General features: G+C 41.0%; 1 protein-coding gene across 4 annotated transcripts in view; it reads left to right on the top strand.

Moving 5' to 3' along the window:
- btbd8 (BTB domain containing 8) overlaps positions 1-15,655 on the top strand; it is a 31,572-nt gene that overhangs the window by 3,990 nt on the left and 11,927 nt on the right. For all 4 annotated transcript variants that reach the window (XM_020609966.1, XM_020609967.1, XM_020609964.1 and 1 more), the window contains exons 3-12: positions 881-1,060; positions 2,396-2,520; positions 2,891-3,002; positions 4,064-4,153; positions 4,859-4,939; positions 5,026-5,122; positions 7,697-7,785; positions 11,245-11,347; positions 12,326-12,508; positions 12,600-12,770. In XM_020609966.1, coding sequence (XP_020465622.1) covers positions 881-1,060; positions 2,396-2,520; positions 2,891-3,002; positions 4,064-4,153; positions 4,859-4,939; positions 5,026-5,122; positions 7,697-7,785; positions 11,245-11,347; positions 12,326-12,508; positions 12,600-12,770 — 1,231 coding nt within the window. The remainder of the gene's footprint in view (positions 1-880; positions 1,061-2,395; positions 2,521-2,890; positions 3,003-4,063; positions 4,154-4,858; positions 4,940-5,025; positions 5,123-7,696; positions 7,786-11,244; positions 11,348-12,325; positions 12,509-12,599; positions 12,771-15,655) is intronic.

The raw sequence follows: 15,655 nt of genomic DNA, 5'->3' as shown, positions 1-15,655 counted from the left end.
GTTGCAGAGGCGTGTCAACCAAGACAGCCCCACAACATCTAGAGACTTAAGGTACTCAGGGTGGATCTCATCCACTCCCGGTGCTTTGCCACCGAGAAGCTTCTTAACTACCTTGGTGACTTCAGCTTGGGTGACGGACGGGTCCACGTCTGAGCCCCCGGCCTCTGCTTCCTCATCGGAAGACATGACACTGGGGTTGAGCAGATCCTCAAAGTAAGAGGTGAGTCCGACTATATCTAGCCAGTACCTCTTAACCTACTGCACAAGCTCTAACGACAAGATAATGATAATTCAGTACAGAACCGAGGCAGCCACCTGCCGCACCAGCTCACACACAGACACCGATGGTGGCGCTGTCCTCGCAAGGCGCTGCTCTGGCCATCGGGGGCAACTTAGGGTTCAGTGTATTGCCCAAGGACACTTCAACACATGGACTGTGGAGAACAGGAATCGAACCGCCAACCTTCCAGCTGGGGGATGACCGCTCTACCTCCTGAGCCCCATAAAACATTGTTATAAAATGACCTGTGAACACCAGAACTTTCCCAATTTTGGACATATGGGCTGTGTCTGTCTAAATGTCATCATGACTCCACATGGAAAACAATTTCTGGAGGAATTGAAAAATTGTTGTCACTGTGACTAGGGCTGCAGCTATCAGGTATTTTAGTAGTCAAGTAGTCTGTATCCAGAATGTCTATTCTGGGTATCAAAATGACTATGGGAAAATCAGTGTACACAATGTCAAAAATCTGTGAGTACTGGTTTATGAAAATATGTAAATGTTCCCACCCCTAGTAGTGATTTATTCACAGATTTAAAACAAACATCTGTTTGTAAAGGTGAATTTTGTGTAAAGTGTCATCATGTGTCTCCCCAGGTTGCTGCAGGAGGAGCTGGAAGCTGATGTTTCTCTGTATACTGGCTCAGGCTCGCTCCGAGCACACAGAGCCTTACTGTTGGCCAGAGCCCCTCATGTCCTTCAGGGACAGATGCACAAAGATCCCTCCATCATTCATGTGCCAGGCTATGAGTTGTCCAGGCTGAAAGATTTCCTCAGGTAGGCAGCAGATTCAAGTTAGTGCCGATTTTGTTTTTACAGCTTATTCTTTGTTTTTGGAGTTTTGACAACTTCTCTTGCCCATTCAGTAGTTTCACACAAAGCCTGAACTCTGCTGCCTGTCTGCTTTCTAGTAGGGGACATTCAGGAACACCATTTCTTTTTGATTTGATTTGATTTGATTTGATTTATTTATTCTTTCAAACATGTAACAACAGTCAGTATGTAATCACACATTCCAGACATAATTCCAGACATGTCCACAAAAATATTTTCAATTTGCTTAATTTTCCCTCTTACAGTTTCAGCCTCTCTCTGACAGAGGGCGCCAAGCACACACTCTTTAATCTACCGGTTTGCCAGTGTTTGTGTGTTTCAGTGGTCTTCACAGATTTGCTAAATAATACATTGCACATCACAGTTTTATGTTAGTGTAGACAAACACAGAATTCAGCTTGTGTGAGGATCATCTCACTTTCAGTGTAGCAATTGTGTAGTTTCCATCAAGGCTTTGCAGTGGAATGCACAAGTCTTCCACTCATTTGTCTGTGTCTCTTTGCAATTTATAATTAGGACCAGAAGAACACATCATCTTAATTTGGCGAACATGCACTCAGAAACTTTATTTTCAGACTCATTTTACACATAGAAACTGCAACATTGTTGGGTTTAGTATTCCAAACAAGGTAGGGGGTTTTGGTTTTTATAGGAATCCAGTAAAAGAACAGATCCACGTTGAACTTTTTATTGCTGAACTTCACTGTTTTGGATAGGTAAGACTTTTTTTATTGTTACTCTCAGCATAAATGGTCATGTGCACATCCAGCAAATATCAGTGGGACAGGCGGTGGGGGCCGACACATCTGTAAACCTTAGTACAAAAAGTAACTGCACACTAAAGTCACAGCTGTCTTTTATTAGTGATATTTTGGCCATTTTCAAACTTGGCAAAGTAAAGGAACGTAGCTAATGAAATTAGCGTGTAGTTACGTGGTATTGTATTTTTTGTATTGCAGTTGCTGCTGCACTGCTGGGGAACAGCTACAAGTTGACCCCACAGAAAATGAGTGACACCAAGGATCAGTCACTGTAATAATCTATATTAGATTAAGACTGTTCAAAATTAGAGTGACATAAAAGTGTGATAGTGAATGTTAACCCAATGTGTGAGCACAAATTTAATTAGTGAATCTAATGCTGCAATCAGAGTTGTACGGCGGTACTTTTACACCTGGCTACTGTGCCACTGAAGTTACAATGCATGAAATTAAACTGTAATATAAATAGATATGAAAAGCCTAGTTTTAATTAACCTTTAGAGTCTCCCTCCTGAAGGCAGGTGTACACAGCAGACCAGAGCACGCGCTCATCTGAGATAATTCCAGATGTGGAGACCTCTGTGCCCGAAAGAACCCTGTCTGTGCCTAACCCTGCACACCTTCAGAGCTCCACTGAGTCAGGTAAACAGATCAATATACTTTTCAATGTAGGCTTAATTTTAGGTCCTGTGACTGTTCAGCTGCCCTCCCCCTCTCCTTTCTTCACTTCATGCTGTCTCAGCCAATATCCAGTTAAGAGCTAATTGCTTTGGATCCCTGTTGTCGTTACTGCTAATTGTAGCATGTCCTTGCTATGGATCATTCAAGATTTAGCTCTGCTTTAGCAACAATTTTTTAGTATATTTAGTTGAGTGTTTTAATGCCTAAATCTGCTTTTGCCCACAAATACCCATACATATAGCTTTGACAGATGAATGTACACTTAAAGCTCTTCATTACTCTCTCTTTTCTGTCCTTCCTCATTGTTATCTCAACTTCTGTGCACATGCAGTTGTTCTTGAGCCAGCGTCGGGGCTTGGAGCTGACCTGCTGGACCTGTATCAAAGAGGGGAGCAGTGTGACATCACCATCCAAGTAGGAGAGCAGGTTTTCTCCTGCCACAGGTAGAGTTGTTTATGGGGTGTATCACACACTTCTCTATCAATACATTGGGAATTCAGTATCTCTGTCTTTTTTTTTTTTGTTCTCTTATGTCATGACAGGTGGCATGCATGGTGAGAAAATGTTCACTTAGTACATCACAGCCACGTTTAGCCGATGTGAAGCACTACAGAGGTCACACATCTGCTGTTGACTCATGCCAGTGTGCAGCAGTGGGTGGTCATTTACAGATGTAGAAGTAGCAGCAGCAGCTGGTAACCATGGAGACAGGTTGCTCCAAGCTTGTGTTCAGGAGAGCAACCAAGCAGTGAAAGCTCATTAGAAAGAGAAACTAGGTTATTTTTTGGTCACTATGCCACAGCAATCTTTATAGCACAGTGTTAGCGGCTGCAGTTCTCACTCAGAGGCTCTTCAAAGCTCCTGCATACCCATCCTTTTACTTTACTGTATTTGTCCGTTTTTGATGTGGCCAGAGGTGGATAAAGTGTAGTTTTTAGCAAACATTATTCCAACAAGAGTTTGTGCATTTGTTATTAACTGTTTTCAGCTGAAGACTGATGCACAGTGGGCCTGTTAGTGATTATTTGTGACAGTAGTGTGTCTAACAGTGTGTGTGATTGAGTCAAACTAAGCAACAGTGTGTGTTCTTAGTATTCAAGGAACATTTCAGCCAGTGCCATGGTGTGGCCCACTGATGTGTTTTTGGACAATAATACAATGCTAATTAACAGAAGAATAAGATCTATTAGGCTTTGAGTAAACACAGAAAATACAGTACTTGTTAGTAGGAGAAAGTCACTTTTGGTTTTGTTGACAGTAAGAAAAATATAGATCATCTGCAGACTTGTCCTTTAATGCAGCTAATTATGTGCTCTCAACACTGCAGTGGCAGGGTATTTCCATATTAGTGACAGGGAGAATAAGCACAGTCTCCAGAGACTACAGAACACACAGTATAATATTTTGTCTTTCTGCTGAGCCTCTTAAGTACACACAGGTCTGCCAGATGACACGAATGGTTGGTGGATCTGGTACTTAACTCTCTGCTTTATTGGGTTTCTAGGGCAATATTGTGTGCACGATCTCAGTACTTCAGAGCCATGCTGAGTGGGAGTTGGATGGAGAGCTCCAGACAGTGCATCACTCTGCAAGGGTAAGACTGGTGTATTAGCATTATCTAGCAGCTGATCACAGGGGTCAGTAATACACATCCACCTCTGATCTAACAAGTCTGCATTTCATTCCTGAAAATACACCTGAGTTACTGCATATACTGTATTCATTATTCATGCCCTGTAACAGAGGTGGTCTCACTCACACACCCATAGACACCACTTCCAGTGGAATCTTGTATGGCTCGTTTGGTTTGCCATCAAGCAGGGTTGCTGTGTTTCCTCTGTGAGGCACATAAATGTCACTACCTGCTGAAAAGTCGCCCCTCCCCCCATCTCCCCTCTTGACAACCACCCACATTTTCCTTTTAGAGCAGCAGAGGCAAATGAAGCCCAGTTTTTTTCTCTGGGGAGAGATGTGTTACTCGCCTTAGTATTACTGATCTGAGGGTAACTGGGGAAGACATGGCTGTCACAGTGGAGAGCGGCTACGCTGACATGCGGGAGAAAACCTGTGAAATGGCCCTTATGCTGCACTCACATGGACCGCGTGCTGCCTGATAGTAGATTTAGTTTACAGCAATCTTGTTTGCAGCCCTTATAGAAAATTATGCAGTAGAGTGAAAAATAAATCTACATCGTTTGTGCTTGGACTCACACAGAGAGTATTATAGGATTGGGGACAAGTCTGTATATTAACCTGTGAAATGTGGCTAGTAAACAGGTTGTTGTGTTAACACTTTCAGCTTGGGGCCAGAGGAGATGGAGATCTTGCTCCAGTTCATGTATGGAGCCATAGTGGATCTGCCCTCTGGAGCCAGTGCCAGGTGCTCTATGTGAACAAACAGCGTACTCAAAATAACACAAGCCCAGAAGTCAAGCTGACCTGTGTTTGGTGTCTCCTGTCCCACAGCCAGGTGGTGTTGGCAGCAGACATGTTGGGTTTGGAGGGACTGAAAGATGTGGTGGAGATGGTTCTGACCCGAGACTACTGCCGCTTCTTCCCCAGGGTGAGCGATACAGACCAGAAGCTAGTGAATACCTTGTAGGATGGTTTCCCTAGGTTTCATTACTTTTCACCATGTACTGTAGCTTCAAATGTGTAGCTTTTCATGCATGTTGACTTTAGGACAGCAGTAAATATGTAGTTATTTTCAATACCCACACTTAACTCAGGATTGTTTTCTAAAATCTGGAAATTGATACACAACATCTTTCACTTTTTATTGTATATATTGTTTTGATACACATGGCAAAGGAAAGGTGTACAAGATAGTAGTGAGACCAGCTATGGTGTATGGGTTAGAGACTGTAGCAGTGAGGAAAAGACAAGAGGCAGAGATGGAGGTAGCAGAGATGAGGATGTTGAGGTTCTCTTTAGGAGTGACCAGGATGGACAGGACTAGGAATGAGCACATCAGAGGGACAGCTCAGGTCGGCTGTTTTGGGGACAAGGTCAGAGAGGCCAGATTGAGATGGTTTGTAAATGTGCAGAGGGGGGGTAGTGGTTATATTGGTAGAAGGATGTTGGAGATGGAGCTGCCAGGCAAGAGGTCAAGAGGAAGGCCAAAGAGGAGATATATGGATGTGCTAAAAGAGGACATGAAGTTAACTGGGGTGAGAGTAGAGGATGCTGAGGATAGAGTTAGGTGGAAACAGATGATTCACTGTGGTGACCCCTAACGGGAACAGCTGAAAGAAGAAGAAGAGGTTTTGATACACATAGCTTACACTTTAAGTGTAAATGTTTAGGTTTACTAAGTAAAGGTGCTGTGCTTTTCACTGAGTTTGTTGCCACGGTCTATCCTCAGATTTTCAGTCACTGCATGCAGCTCATTACACAGTCAGCTCCTGAACTGAAGCTGGCACAGTGCCTCAAGGAGCTCGTAGGAGATGTTGTGCAGTGTGATTGATGAGATCATTGACCTCATAAAATAAATAATAAGGTAGTGATTTGGATTCCAAAACATTTCGCTTGGCTGCATTCCACTGAAAAAGAAGTTACTAAAAATATTATGTCTAATATTATGATATTATAATCTTTATCATATATTGAATTGTACATTAGGCAGCATTAAGAGTGCTCCTTGGGAAACAAAACAGAAATGAAGAATGACACATATCAAAGAGAGAGAAACTGTACAAGCCACTGACACCGATAGAGAGAGTTGGACAGCAGGTCCAGCAGTTCAGAGTGGAGCAGGGGGAGATAGTGTTGATGTGGATATTAATACTGAGGTAAATGCAGCCATATAGACACTTCAGTGTTTATGGCGAACTCCCCATCCATTATTTGTTTGTGTTACAGTAATCAGATACTGGTTTGTAGTTACAGATCAGTAGTTAATGCATGTTGTTTTGCCCAACTCCTTTCTTGTTGTGGATCTTATAAATATATATTATGTCTCAAAGGCAGAGGATTTCACTGGCATAGCGCTTTGTTGCAGTTTACATCATTTGATTTGCATGGCCCTCTAAATGCATCTGTGATGACAAACTGCATCTCCAGCTTGCTGTGTCTGTTTGGGTCAGAAAGCATCACATCTGCAGGTGAATAAACTGCAGCAAAGCAAATGTTGTTAAATCCCCACTGTTATTAATATTTTGTTACTAGTGATTTAGCATTTTTAGTTGAGGAATATCTGCGCTGTTCATAGAGTTGAAAGCAACTGGGAGAGACTTACTGTAGCAGGATGAGGAGTTTCCTTTGATCGCAGCTGAAAACACCGAGAATGAATCCCTATGTTCCTTTTGCGTTACACTTGACTGATTTTGCTTTGCCTGCATGCCAAGTGTCCTTAATGGTGTTGTTTCATCCATCTGAAAGCGTTTCCCTTCATTAACATCTTATAGTGCCTTGTGCTGGGTAGTACATAACTTTCCAAGTTGCTGTGTTTCATCACTTCCTCAGAGAATGACTGAGTAATTATGTGAATCTAAACACACCTTTTACATTTTTTGTGTGCAGAGAACCCTATCAATTGTCTGGGTGGTAATAATAAGAATACATTTTATTCGAGATCACCTTTGAACAATACCCAAGGTTGTTTTACAGGAATATATAAATGCAGCATAAAATCAAAAAGTAAAAAAGTACAGTACACTAATAACAAAATTAGTTGAATAAAATCCGAAAAAATATAAACAATCGGATAAGTCAAATAACTCCACAATCACACATGTAAACAAAGATTGGATAATACACCAGTGGGCAAATCAAACATTAAAAGCACATTGAAAACGAAAAAAAGGGCTGCTTTATGGTCAGAAATGGGTAGTTCAACAATAGACAAAGTATTAGGAATCTACCAGAACAAACAGACAAGATCCAAAACATGACTGTTAGCTAGTAACATTGATCCAGGAAAAACAATCTAGAATTACAGAAGAATCCTTGGTAAACACAGAATCAGTTTCATCAAAATGAATACTAAAATCTTCCAACATTATTGTTAGGAGATAGTTCATTCAAAATTGATACATCACTTTTCCATGCTACTGTATTCCATCACTCCCTCAGAGGATCACTGAGTAACTGTGTGAATATAAACACACCTTTTGCTTTTTTCCTTTTGTGTTTGCAGCCAGTTGATGGGGTTCAGAGAACAGTTCTCGAGTGCCTGTCCCTCACACACACCTTAGGCCTTCAAAACCTCCACATGCTGTGTAAGAGGTTATACTGTAACTGAAGATACAGGTAAGGTGGATTGTATACTGGTGTTTCTATTTTTTAAAAAGGAACAAGCTTTGTTTCGGCATAAGGAACCAATTTGAATTTTTAATTTCTGAGCAAGCCTTAAATTTGTGGGAAAATCTACTAACATTTTCCTAAGTATTTATAATGCTGGACTGTATCAGTTACAGTGGGCATGTAAAGTTTTCAGACCTTTTCAAGTTTTTCACATTTTGTTTCAGATTCATCTTAAAATGGATTCAGTTCTTTTTTTCCCCCATCAATCTGCACACAGTACTTCACAGTGATAAAGTGAAAACAGGTTTTTGGAGTCTTTTATTAATTTATTAAACATAAAAGACTGAAATATCCCATTTAATATAAATATTCAGACCCTTTGTTATGACACTTGCAACTGAACACCGGTGCATCCTGCTCCTATCAGTAGTCCTTAAAACGCTTCTACATCTTGATTGGAGTCCACCTGTGCCTAATTTGATGTATTGGACATAATCAGGAAGGACCACACCTGACTATATGAGGTCTCACAGCTGATGGTGTATGTCAGAGTGAAAACAAAGCCATGTGGTTGGCAGAACTGTCCACAGACCTGTGAGACGGGATTGTGTTGAGACACAGATCTGGGGAAGGTTACAAGAAAGTGCCCAAGAGCACAATAGCCCCCATCATTCTGAAATGGAAGAGATATGGAACCACCGTCTTCATAGATCTGACCGTCCAGCCAAACTGAATAATCAGGGACAAAGGGCTTTGGTCAGACAGGTAACCAGAACCCAAGGGCCACTGTGAATGAGATTCAGAGCTCCTTTCTGGAGATGAGAGAATCTTACAGAAGGACAACCATCAGCGCAGCACTGTACCAGTCTGGCCTCTGTGGTGGAGTCGCCAGATGGAAGCCATTCCTCAGTAAAAGGCACATGACAGATGATTTTGCCAAAAGTCACCTGAACCACTCAGAAGCAAAATCCTCTGGTCTGATGAAACAAACACTGAACTATTTGGCCTCAATTCCCAACAGCATGTGTGGAGAAAACCAGGCACTGGGCATCACCTCATTAATACCATCCCTTCAGTCAAGCACGGTGGTGGCAGCGTCATGCTGGAGGGATGGTTTTCTGGAACTGGGAGACTAGTCAGGATAGAGAGAAGGATAGATGCAGACAAATATAGAGCAATTCTGAATGAAAACCTTCTCCAAAGTGCTCAGGATCTCAGACTGGGGCAAGGGTTTACATTTCAACAAGACAAAGCATACCACCAAGAAAACACAGGAGTGGCTTTGTGAAAACTCTGGGACAGTCCTGGAGTGGCTATTCCTGTCACCTTTCTTGCAACTGTAATTTACGTCAGCATCTTGTTGCTAGGTAACACACACCTGGATTCATGTTTACACTGCTCTTCTGAGTAAAATGCCAGTAATGTTTACCACTAAATACACTTTTCACTTTTCTTGATTTTTATTTTTTATTTTTTTAATGAAAATGGCATTCCTCAGTGTTAAGGCATTTCTAAAGATTATTTGGTAAAATACATTTCATAGACACAATTCTATTACATTGTATTGCTCTGAAAAGCTTACGTGACTGCTGCTTGTCAGAATGTCTTTCTGGGCAACTTTAAGATAAGAAACCAGACAGACTGTTGTTACTTTTGTGCTGAAATTATTCAACTTGAGGAGAGTGCTGCCACGGTATTATGAGCACAACGAATGGCAGAAGAGCATCGTCACTTGCTTGTGCTGCATGATGGATGGGCTAAACAACTGATATGTCAATTTGTGAACTCATCCTTCAGTGGAATTAGTCTAGTGAAATTAGATTATGATCCAGGACTGACTTTTGGAGCATTATGTCTTTCTTTCTTTCTTATGTTCTCTAATATGTAAACTTCAGGCATGCTGCAGTGTTGTTTTTGGAGAGCAGTGGCTTCCTCCGTGGTGTCCTGTCATGAACACCATGCCTGTTCAATATTTTGCATACGGTTGACTCATGAACAGAGATGTTAACCATCTCCACTGAATCCTTCAAGTCTTTAGCTGTGACTCTAGGGTTCATTTTTACCTCACTGAGAATTCTGCGTTGTGCCTTTGGGGTGATCTTGGCTGGGTGCCCACTTCTATGGAGAGCAGCCACAGTACCAGATCGTCTCCATTTATAGACAGTATGTCTAACTGTGGCCTGATGAATATTGTCTAAAGTCTTTGAGATGACTCTGTAACTCTTCCCAGCTACATGCAAATCAACAACTCTTGATCGTACATCTTCTGAGACCCCTTTTTGTGAGGCCTGGCTCACATCAGCTGGTGCTGCTTGTGAATAGCACATTGACACTTGAGTGAAGTCAAGGTAGTTCTAAACCACACTTTTTGTGTCATTGATTGGACTCCAGGTTTGCTAACATCTGAGTCCAGTTGACATTTACGGACATCAGAAGCCTTGTGTTGCCATTACTTTTTACACCATTGCTTTGTATCTTTAATTGGTGTGTTTTATAAAGACATGAAAGATCATGACTGTGTTTTATAAGCATGTAAATATTGTGTTTGTTGATATTTGGGACTTTGCTGAAGATCAAAACACATTTCATGACCAATTTATGCAGGAAACTGGGAAATTGGAAACGGTGCCATTACTTTTTCTTGTAACTGTGTCCTAATTTTAGCTAATACTTTTCAAAATCAGATTAATAAAACTAAGTACAGTATAATCATAAATTATTGAACCCTGGTGAAAAATTCACAAGCTACTCAGCAATAATTTAAATTATAAGCACAAGATAGTTACAATGAACTCCACTATTACCACCAGCAACAGCAGTTTGAAACATTCTTTTTTATTTGTAATAGTTGTATTTACTTAATTAAGTTACATACATATTATGTAATATTAACATATGTATATATTATTTATCATAGTCATATATTTGAATTAGAGTTTTCCCTGATTCACACACACCCTCACACAAAGATGGCGGCAGCGGCTCAAGATGTAGAGTGGTTAGTCTTTTAACCGGAAGTTTGGCGAGTCAGTTCCTGGCTTCTCCAGTCCACATGTCAGAATGTCCTAGAATAAGACACTGAACCCTTAGTTGCTCCTGGTGATATCACCAGTGTGTGAGTGCTTGGGAGTGTAAATGAGTGAATGTGCAAAAAGTGTGAAAGTGCTTTGAGTGTGCTGCAATGCATAGAAAAGTGCTGTACAACTATATGACCATTTAACTGGAAACCTGTGTGCCAAAAACGTGGCTTTACATTTCAGTATTAGTATGTTGTGCAGCTTTCAGCAGTTTCCTTTATATTCATTCTGAATAAGCAACTCAGATTTTTTCACCTTCTGTTCTGCTGTAGCTGAAATGAATTAAAGGTGACTTTGCTTTTGAATTAGATATTTTTTTAATGGCCCAGAAACTGAGATGTCTGTCTGTAATGTGTACATTCAGGTGGGTTGCTGAACATTTTGTGAAGACATGGTGTGAGAGAAACTTTTCCCTCTTGTCCCCTGAGCTTCACAGAGCCTGTCTGACTGCTGTAACTGAAGCCATGGTGAGTTTCTCCCTCCCATCAGCCGCACTTTATTCATGTAATTTCACAAATATCATCAACCCATTCTCCAGTGTTTTTCCACAGGAAGGAAATTCATGTATGATCTAATCCAAGATGAACTTTATTAAATTCTCAGTTATTAAAGAGAGGCTAATTTAGGAAAATGATGTGGAGGTAGACAGATGGGCAGTGATCTAGCCTTGTAATTAATAACTGAGTCTGTCTTTCATCACTACAGAAGAGGTGGTGTACATTCTGTGAGTAAAGCAAGACAAATGTGATATTGTTCACTCTTGGCTCAGGTATTGCGGCTCAGAGCTCACCAAGAATTCATTTCAAAATATTACTGTTTGTTTTTAAGGCCATAAATGGCCTTGCTCCGCCATATACATTGGATCTTGTCTACGTCTATGTGCCACGCAGAACCCTGCACTCCTCAGAACACCTGTCCCTGGTTGTTCCTCGGGCTAGGTACAAAAAATGGGGAGAACGCTCTTTTGTCGTGTATGGCACCAGGCTTTGGAACTCCCTACCGCCAGAGCTTCAGGCCGAAACTGAGCTGGCAGCTTTTAAGTCAACTCCGAAAACCCTTTTTAGACAGGCCTTTGGTATTTAGCTCATCTGAATCTTAACTCGTTTTTAACTCGTTTCCCTGTTGTTTTATGCTGTTTCTTATTCTGATAGGAATGTTTTTTTATTTTGGGGTTTTTAATACTTTGTAGTTTGTTTTGTATAGGTTTTTGTTTTAGTATTGTCTTGTATTAGTGTCCTTTTGTGAAGCACTTTGGGCTCCTGCCGAGTTGTAAAGTGCTATATAAATAAACTATTATTATTATTAAGAACTGTTACAAAATTTGGGGAATCCCTCCACTGATCACTAGTAGTGATAACAGTGTGATCCATGAAGGACTGTGTCTCTTTGGCTTTATTCTGTGTTCTCATAGAGAGATTGTCTAGCTGATAGATGTTTCCATTCAGACTGTGCAGAATGCAGTAACCATGCTCTGTGGCACTGAGCAGTTGATTGGCAGTCTCCCAGAAGTCAAGTGGGCCCAACAGGTGAGGAGTCTTGCAGCAGAATTACAGGAGGAGAGCCTACGCGTCACTATCCAGCACCTCCCTCAAGTCATCCGCACTCAAGCCTTCCATGACCTTTGCAGGGTAAGGCGCTGATATAGCCATGCTAATACATTCACATACCTACTCTGTCAGTGTAGGTTTCTATGATTTTCTCCGTGTCTGACTGTTACAGAGGGAAGAGTTTACCCGAGAACCCACATTGCTGAAGAAGCTGTGTTCAGCCATCAGGGAAGGTGCCACTGTGGACAACTGCTGTGATCTTTTTGCTGCTGTGAACTACCTGTGTGGAGATGATGTGGAAGAGGACTCTCTCCTGGAGCTGGGAGGGAAAAAACAACAGGAGGTGACATGAAGCAGATTCTTTTTAGTCACCTTTTGTCTTTGTCTCTTCAGTAGACATACTGTACCCATGTGACCGCACTTTATCCATGCAGTGCAGTTAAAAGCAAAATTTGTTATTTAGTCCACTTTATTGTGACTATTGACAATGCTGCAAATATTGAGGTACTGACCAAACAACTGTCTCATAAGGTGGTTCTTGGTCTGGCTCTCAAACCAAACTTCCTATTGTTTCTCAGATTAAGGGTCCTCAGAGAAACTAACTCTATTGACCAAGGAAAGACTATGGTATTCTGTAGAATGTTTTGAAAGTAGACATTAACTTATGACTGTTTTCTGTCCTCCTGTTTTTATTTAAGACGGTCTTTTTTCAGTAATGCTCATATGCAAGTATTTATTTGTTAGCACTATTAATATTTTCGATCTTCCTGTCAGTCACTGGAGTGTTTCTGATTCACTCAAACTGTCTAGTTAATAAGTTAGCTTTCATGCCATATAACTGGGTTAGGTTTTACTCTTTGGTCTGGACTTGGGGCTCAGACATGGCTTTGACATTTTCTTAGTAAAGTTTGCTGTCTGCCAGCTTACCTCCTCCTTTCAACTAGTTACTTGGAAATCTTTACTAACAGCCACTGAGTACTTTTATTTGCTTTGTTGCTAGTATTGTCACAGTACTGGAATTTCTAACTTCGATACAATACTTTGAAAAATATCAATATTTGATCGAATTTTTGATACCATGGGGAAGAATTTACACCTGCTAGAGTGTGTAAAATTTTACATTTAATTTAAAAGTATAACAGGGTAAAAGAATGATGACAAGGTATGACTTTCTTTTCTTGGCTGGTAACAGAGAAAAGCAGAATGACTGTAGACCTAGGACAGAATCTCTACAGGGGACTGGGGACACGCCCCAGAGGTGGAAAGTAACTAAGTACATTTACTCAACTATAGCACTTAAGTACAGTTTTGAGGTATCTGTACTTTGCTTGAGTATTTTCATTTTCTGCTACTTCATACTTCGAATTGACTACATTTCAGTTACTAGCTACTTTACTGAATGAGATTAATGAAACAAAATACAGTGTAATCATAAGACTTTGTTGATCCTTGGTGTAAAATTCACAAGCTACCCAGCAGTATGTACCTGATCGTTGCACCTGATGTTTGGGCAGAGACACACCAAGCTGATGCGAAAGAATTAAAAGCGATGTAGGCCAACTGCTGCGTCCCCTCACGTCAGCTTTGTCTGGGCCAGTCGGGTTGAAAAAGTGGCACTTGAACACACTGCACAGACTACAGCCAACCCTAACCTGTGTGACAGAAATAACTCCTCCTACCAGCAGGTGGTGGTATCTGTATTCGCCATTCAGAAAAGGAAAGAACTAGAATGAGTAAGTATAAGCTCTAGAGCCAATCAGACTGGTCTCTCTCTCTCTCTCTTTCTCTCTCTCTCTCTCTCACAGATGAGGTCCCACTTGTTGAATCGGCCAAAAATCCACCAATGGAGGCTAACTAGTGCCAATGTTGCAGGATGCACCGATACTGATACTGTGCATCCTTATTTGTTACTGTATCATCATTCTGAATGCAGTGTGGCATGTTTAATGAGAGGGACCTGGCTGGTGACAAGATGGCAGAGTGCAACCAAGATTTGCACACTGTCACCCTCAGCCAGACATTGTCAGTTTTTTCTGGAAGTTGGGTTATGTGTTAGGCTTAATGTTAACTCAGAGCCCTAACTATAACTGTAACCATGAACCCTTACCCCACCTGTGAACTTTACCATAAACCTGCTGAGGTGAACACCTTCAGCTAATATTGCCAGTTTCCTGTCAAGGTTGACAGTCTACCACCAGGTTCTCTTGCATTTACTTGGCTTTACAGACCCAAGCAAGGACCTTGTGATAAAGAGTTTGTCTGAAGCCACCAATGGACACAGGGCAGATTTTGGTGTTTTGCAGCCTGGGCTCCCAGCCAGGGTTTCATATGGGCCTGACATTGCTTAGCTTTGATATGAAAGGGTGGAATAGGGTTTCAGAAATTACTACATAACATGACACTGCTATAGTACAACTATAATAGTGTTGTTGAGTTAAGCAAATTATGATGTGTCTTTAGAAAAATCCGTTATCTACTGTGTAGATACAAAAATTGAGGGAATTTATGTTGACTTTATTAGTGTAGTTTATTTATTAGTATATCTCATCTAAGCTGTGCATCTAATAATCTTCTGAACTTTTCTAAATTGAACAAAACAATGCACAATGATACAAAACATGCACCTACATCCCTCCAAGTGTATTCAAAATTTGACCTGCAACACTTACAACTGTGCAGAACTAGAAGCTTATAGCAAGTAAAATTTTTAAATGCCAGATCACAGTGTCAGTGTGCATCACATCCCCAAATCCAAATTTCATTTTACAAATTTTAAAAGATGTGCTTTGTATTCATTTACAGTGAGGAACAGAAGTATTTGAACACCCTGCGATTTTGCAAGTTCTCCCACTTAGAAATCATGTAGGGGTCTGAAATTCACATTGTAGGTCCATTCCCACTCTGAGAGACAGAATTAAAAAAAAAATTCAGGAAATCACATTGTATTATTTTTAAAGAATTTATATATCTTGCACTGCTGAACATAAGTATTTGAACACCTGAGAAAATCAGTGTTAATATTTGGTACAGAAACCTTTGTTTGCAATTACAGAGGTCAAACGTTTCCTGTAGTTCTTGACCAGGTTTGCACACACTGCAACAGGGATTTTGGCCCACTCCTCCACACAGATCTCCTCTAGATCTGTCAGGTTTCGGGGCTGTCGCTGAGCAACGCTGAGTTTAAGCTCCCTCCAAAGATGTTCTATTGGATTGAGGTCTGGAGACTGG

This window comes from Monopterus albus, unplaced genomic scaffold (assembly GCF_001952655.1).
Source record: "Monopterus albus unplaced genomic scaffold, M_albus_1.0 scaffold103.1, whole genome shotgun sequence".
NCBI classification, from domain to species: Eukaryota; Metazoa; Chordata; class Actinopteri; order Synbranchiformes; family Synbranchidae; genus Monopterus; species Monopterus albus.
The sequence above is the reverse complement of the archived record's forward strand: the minus strand, read 5'-3'. Positions and strand labels throughout refer to the sequence as shown.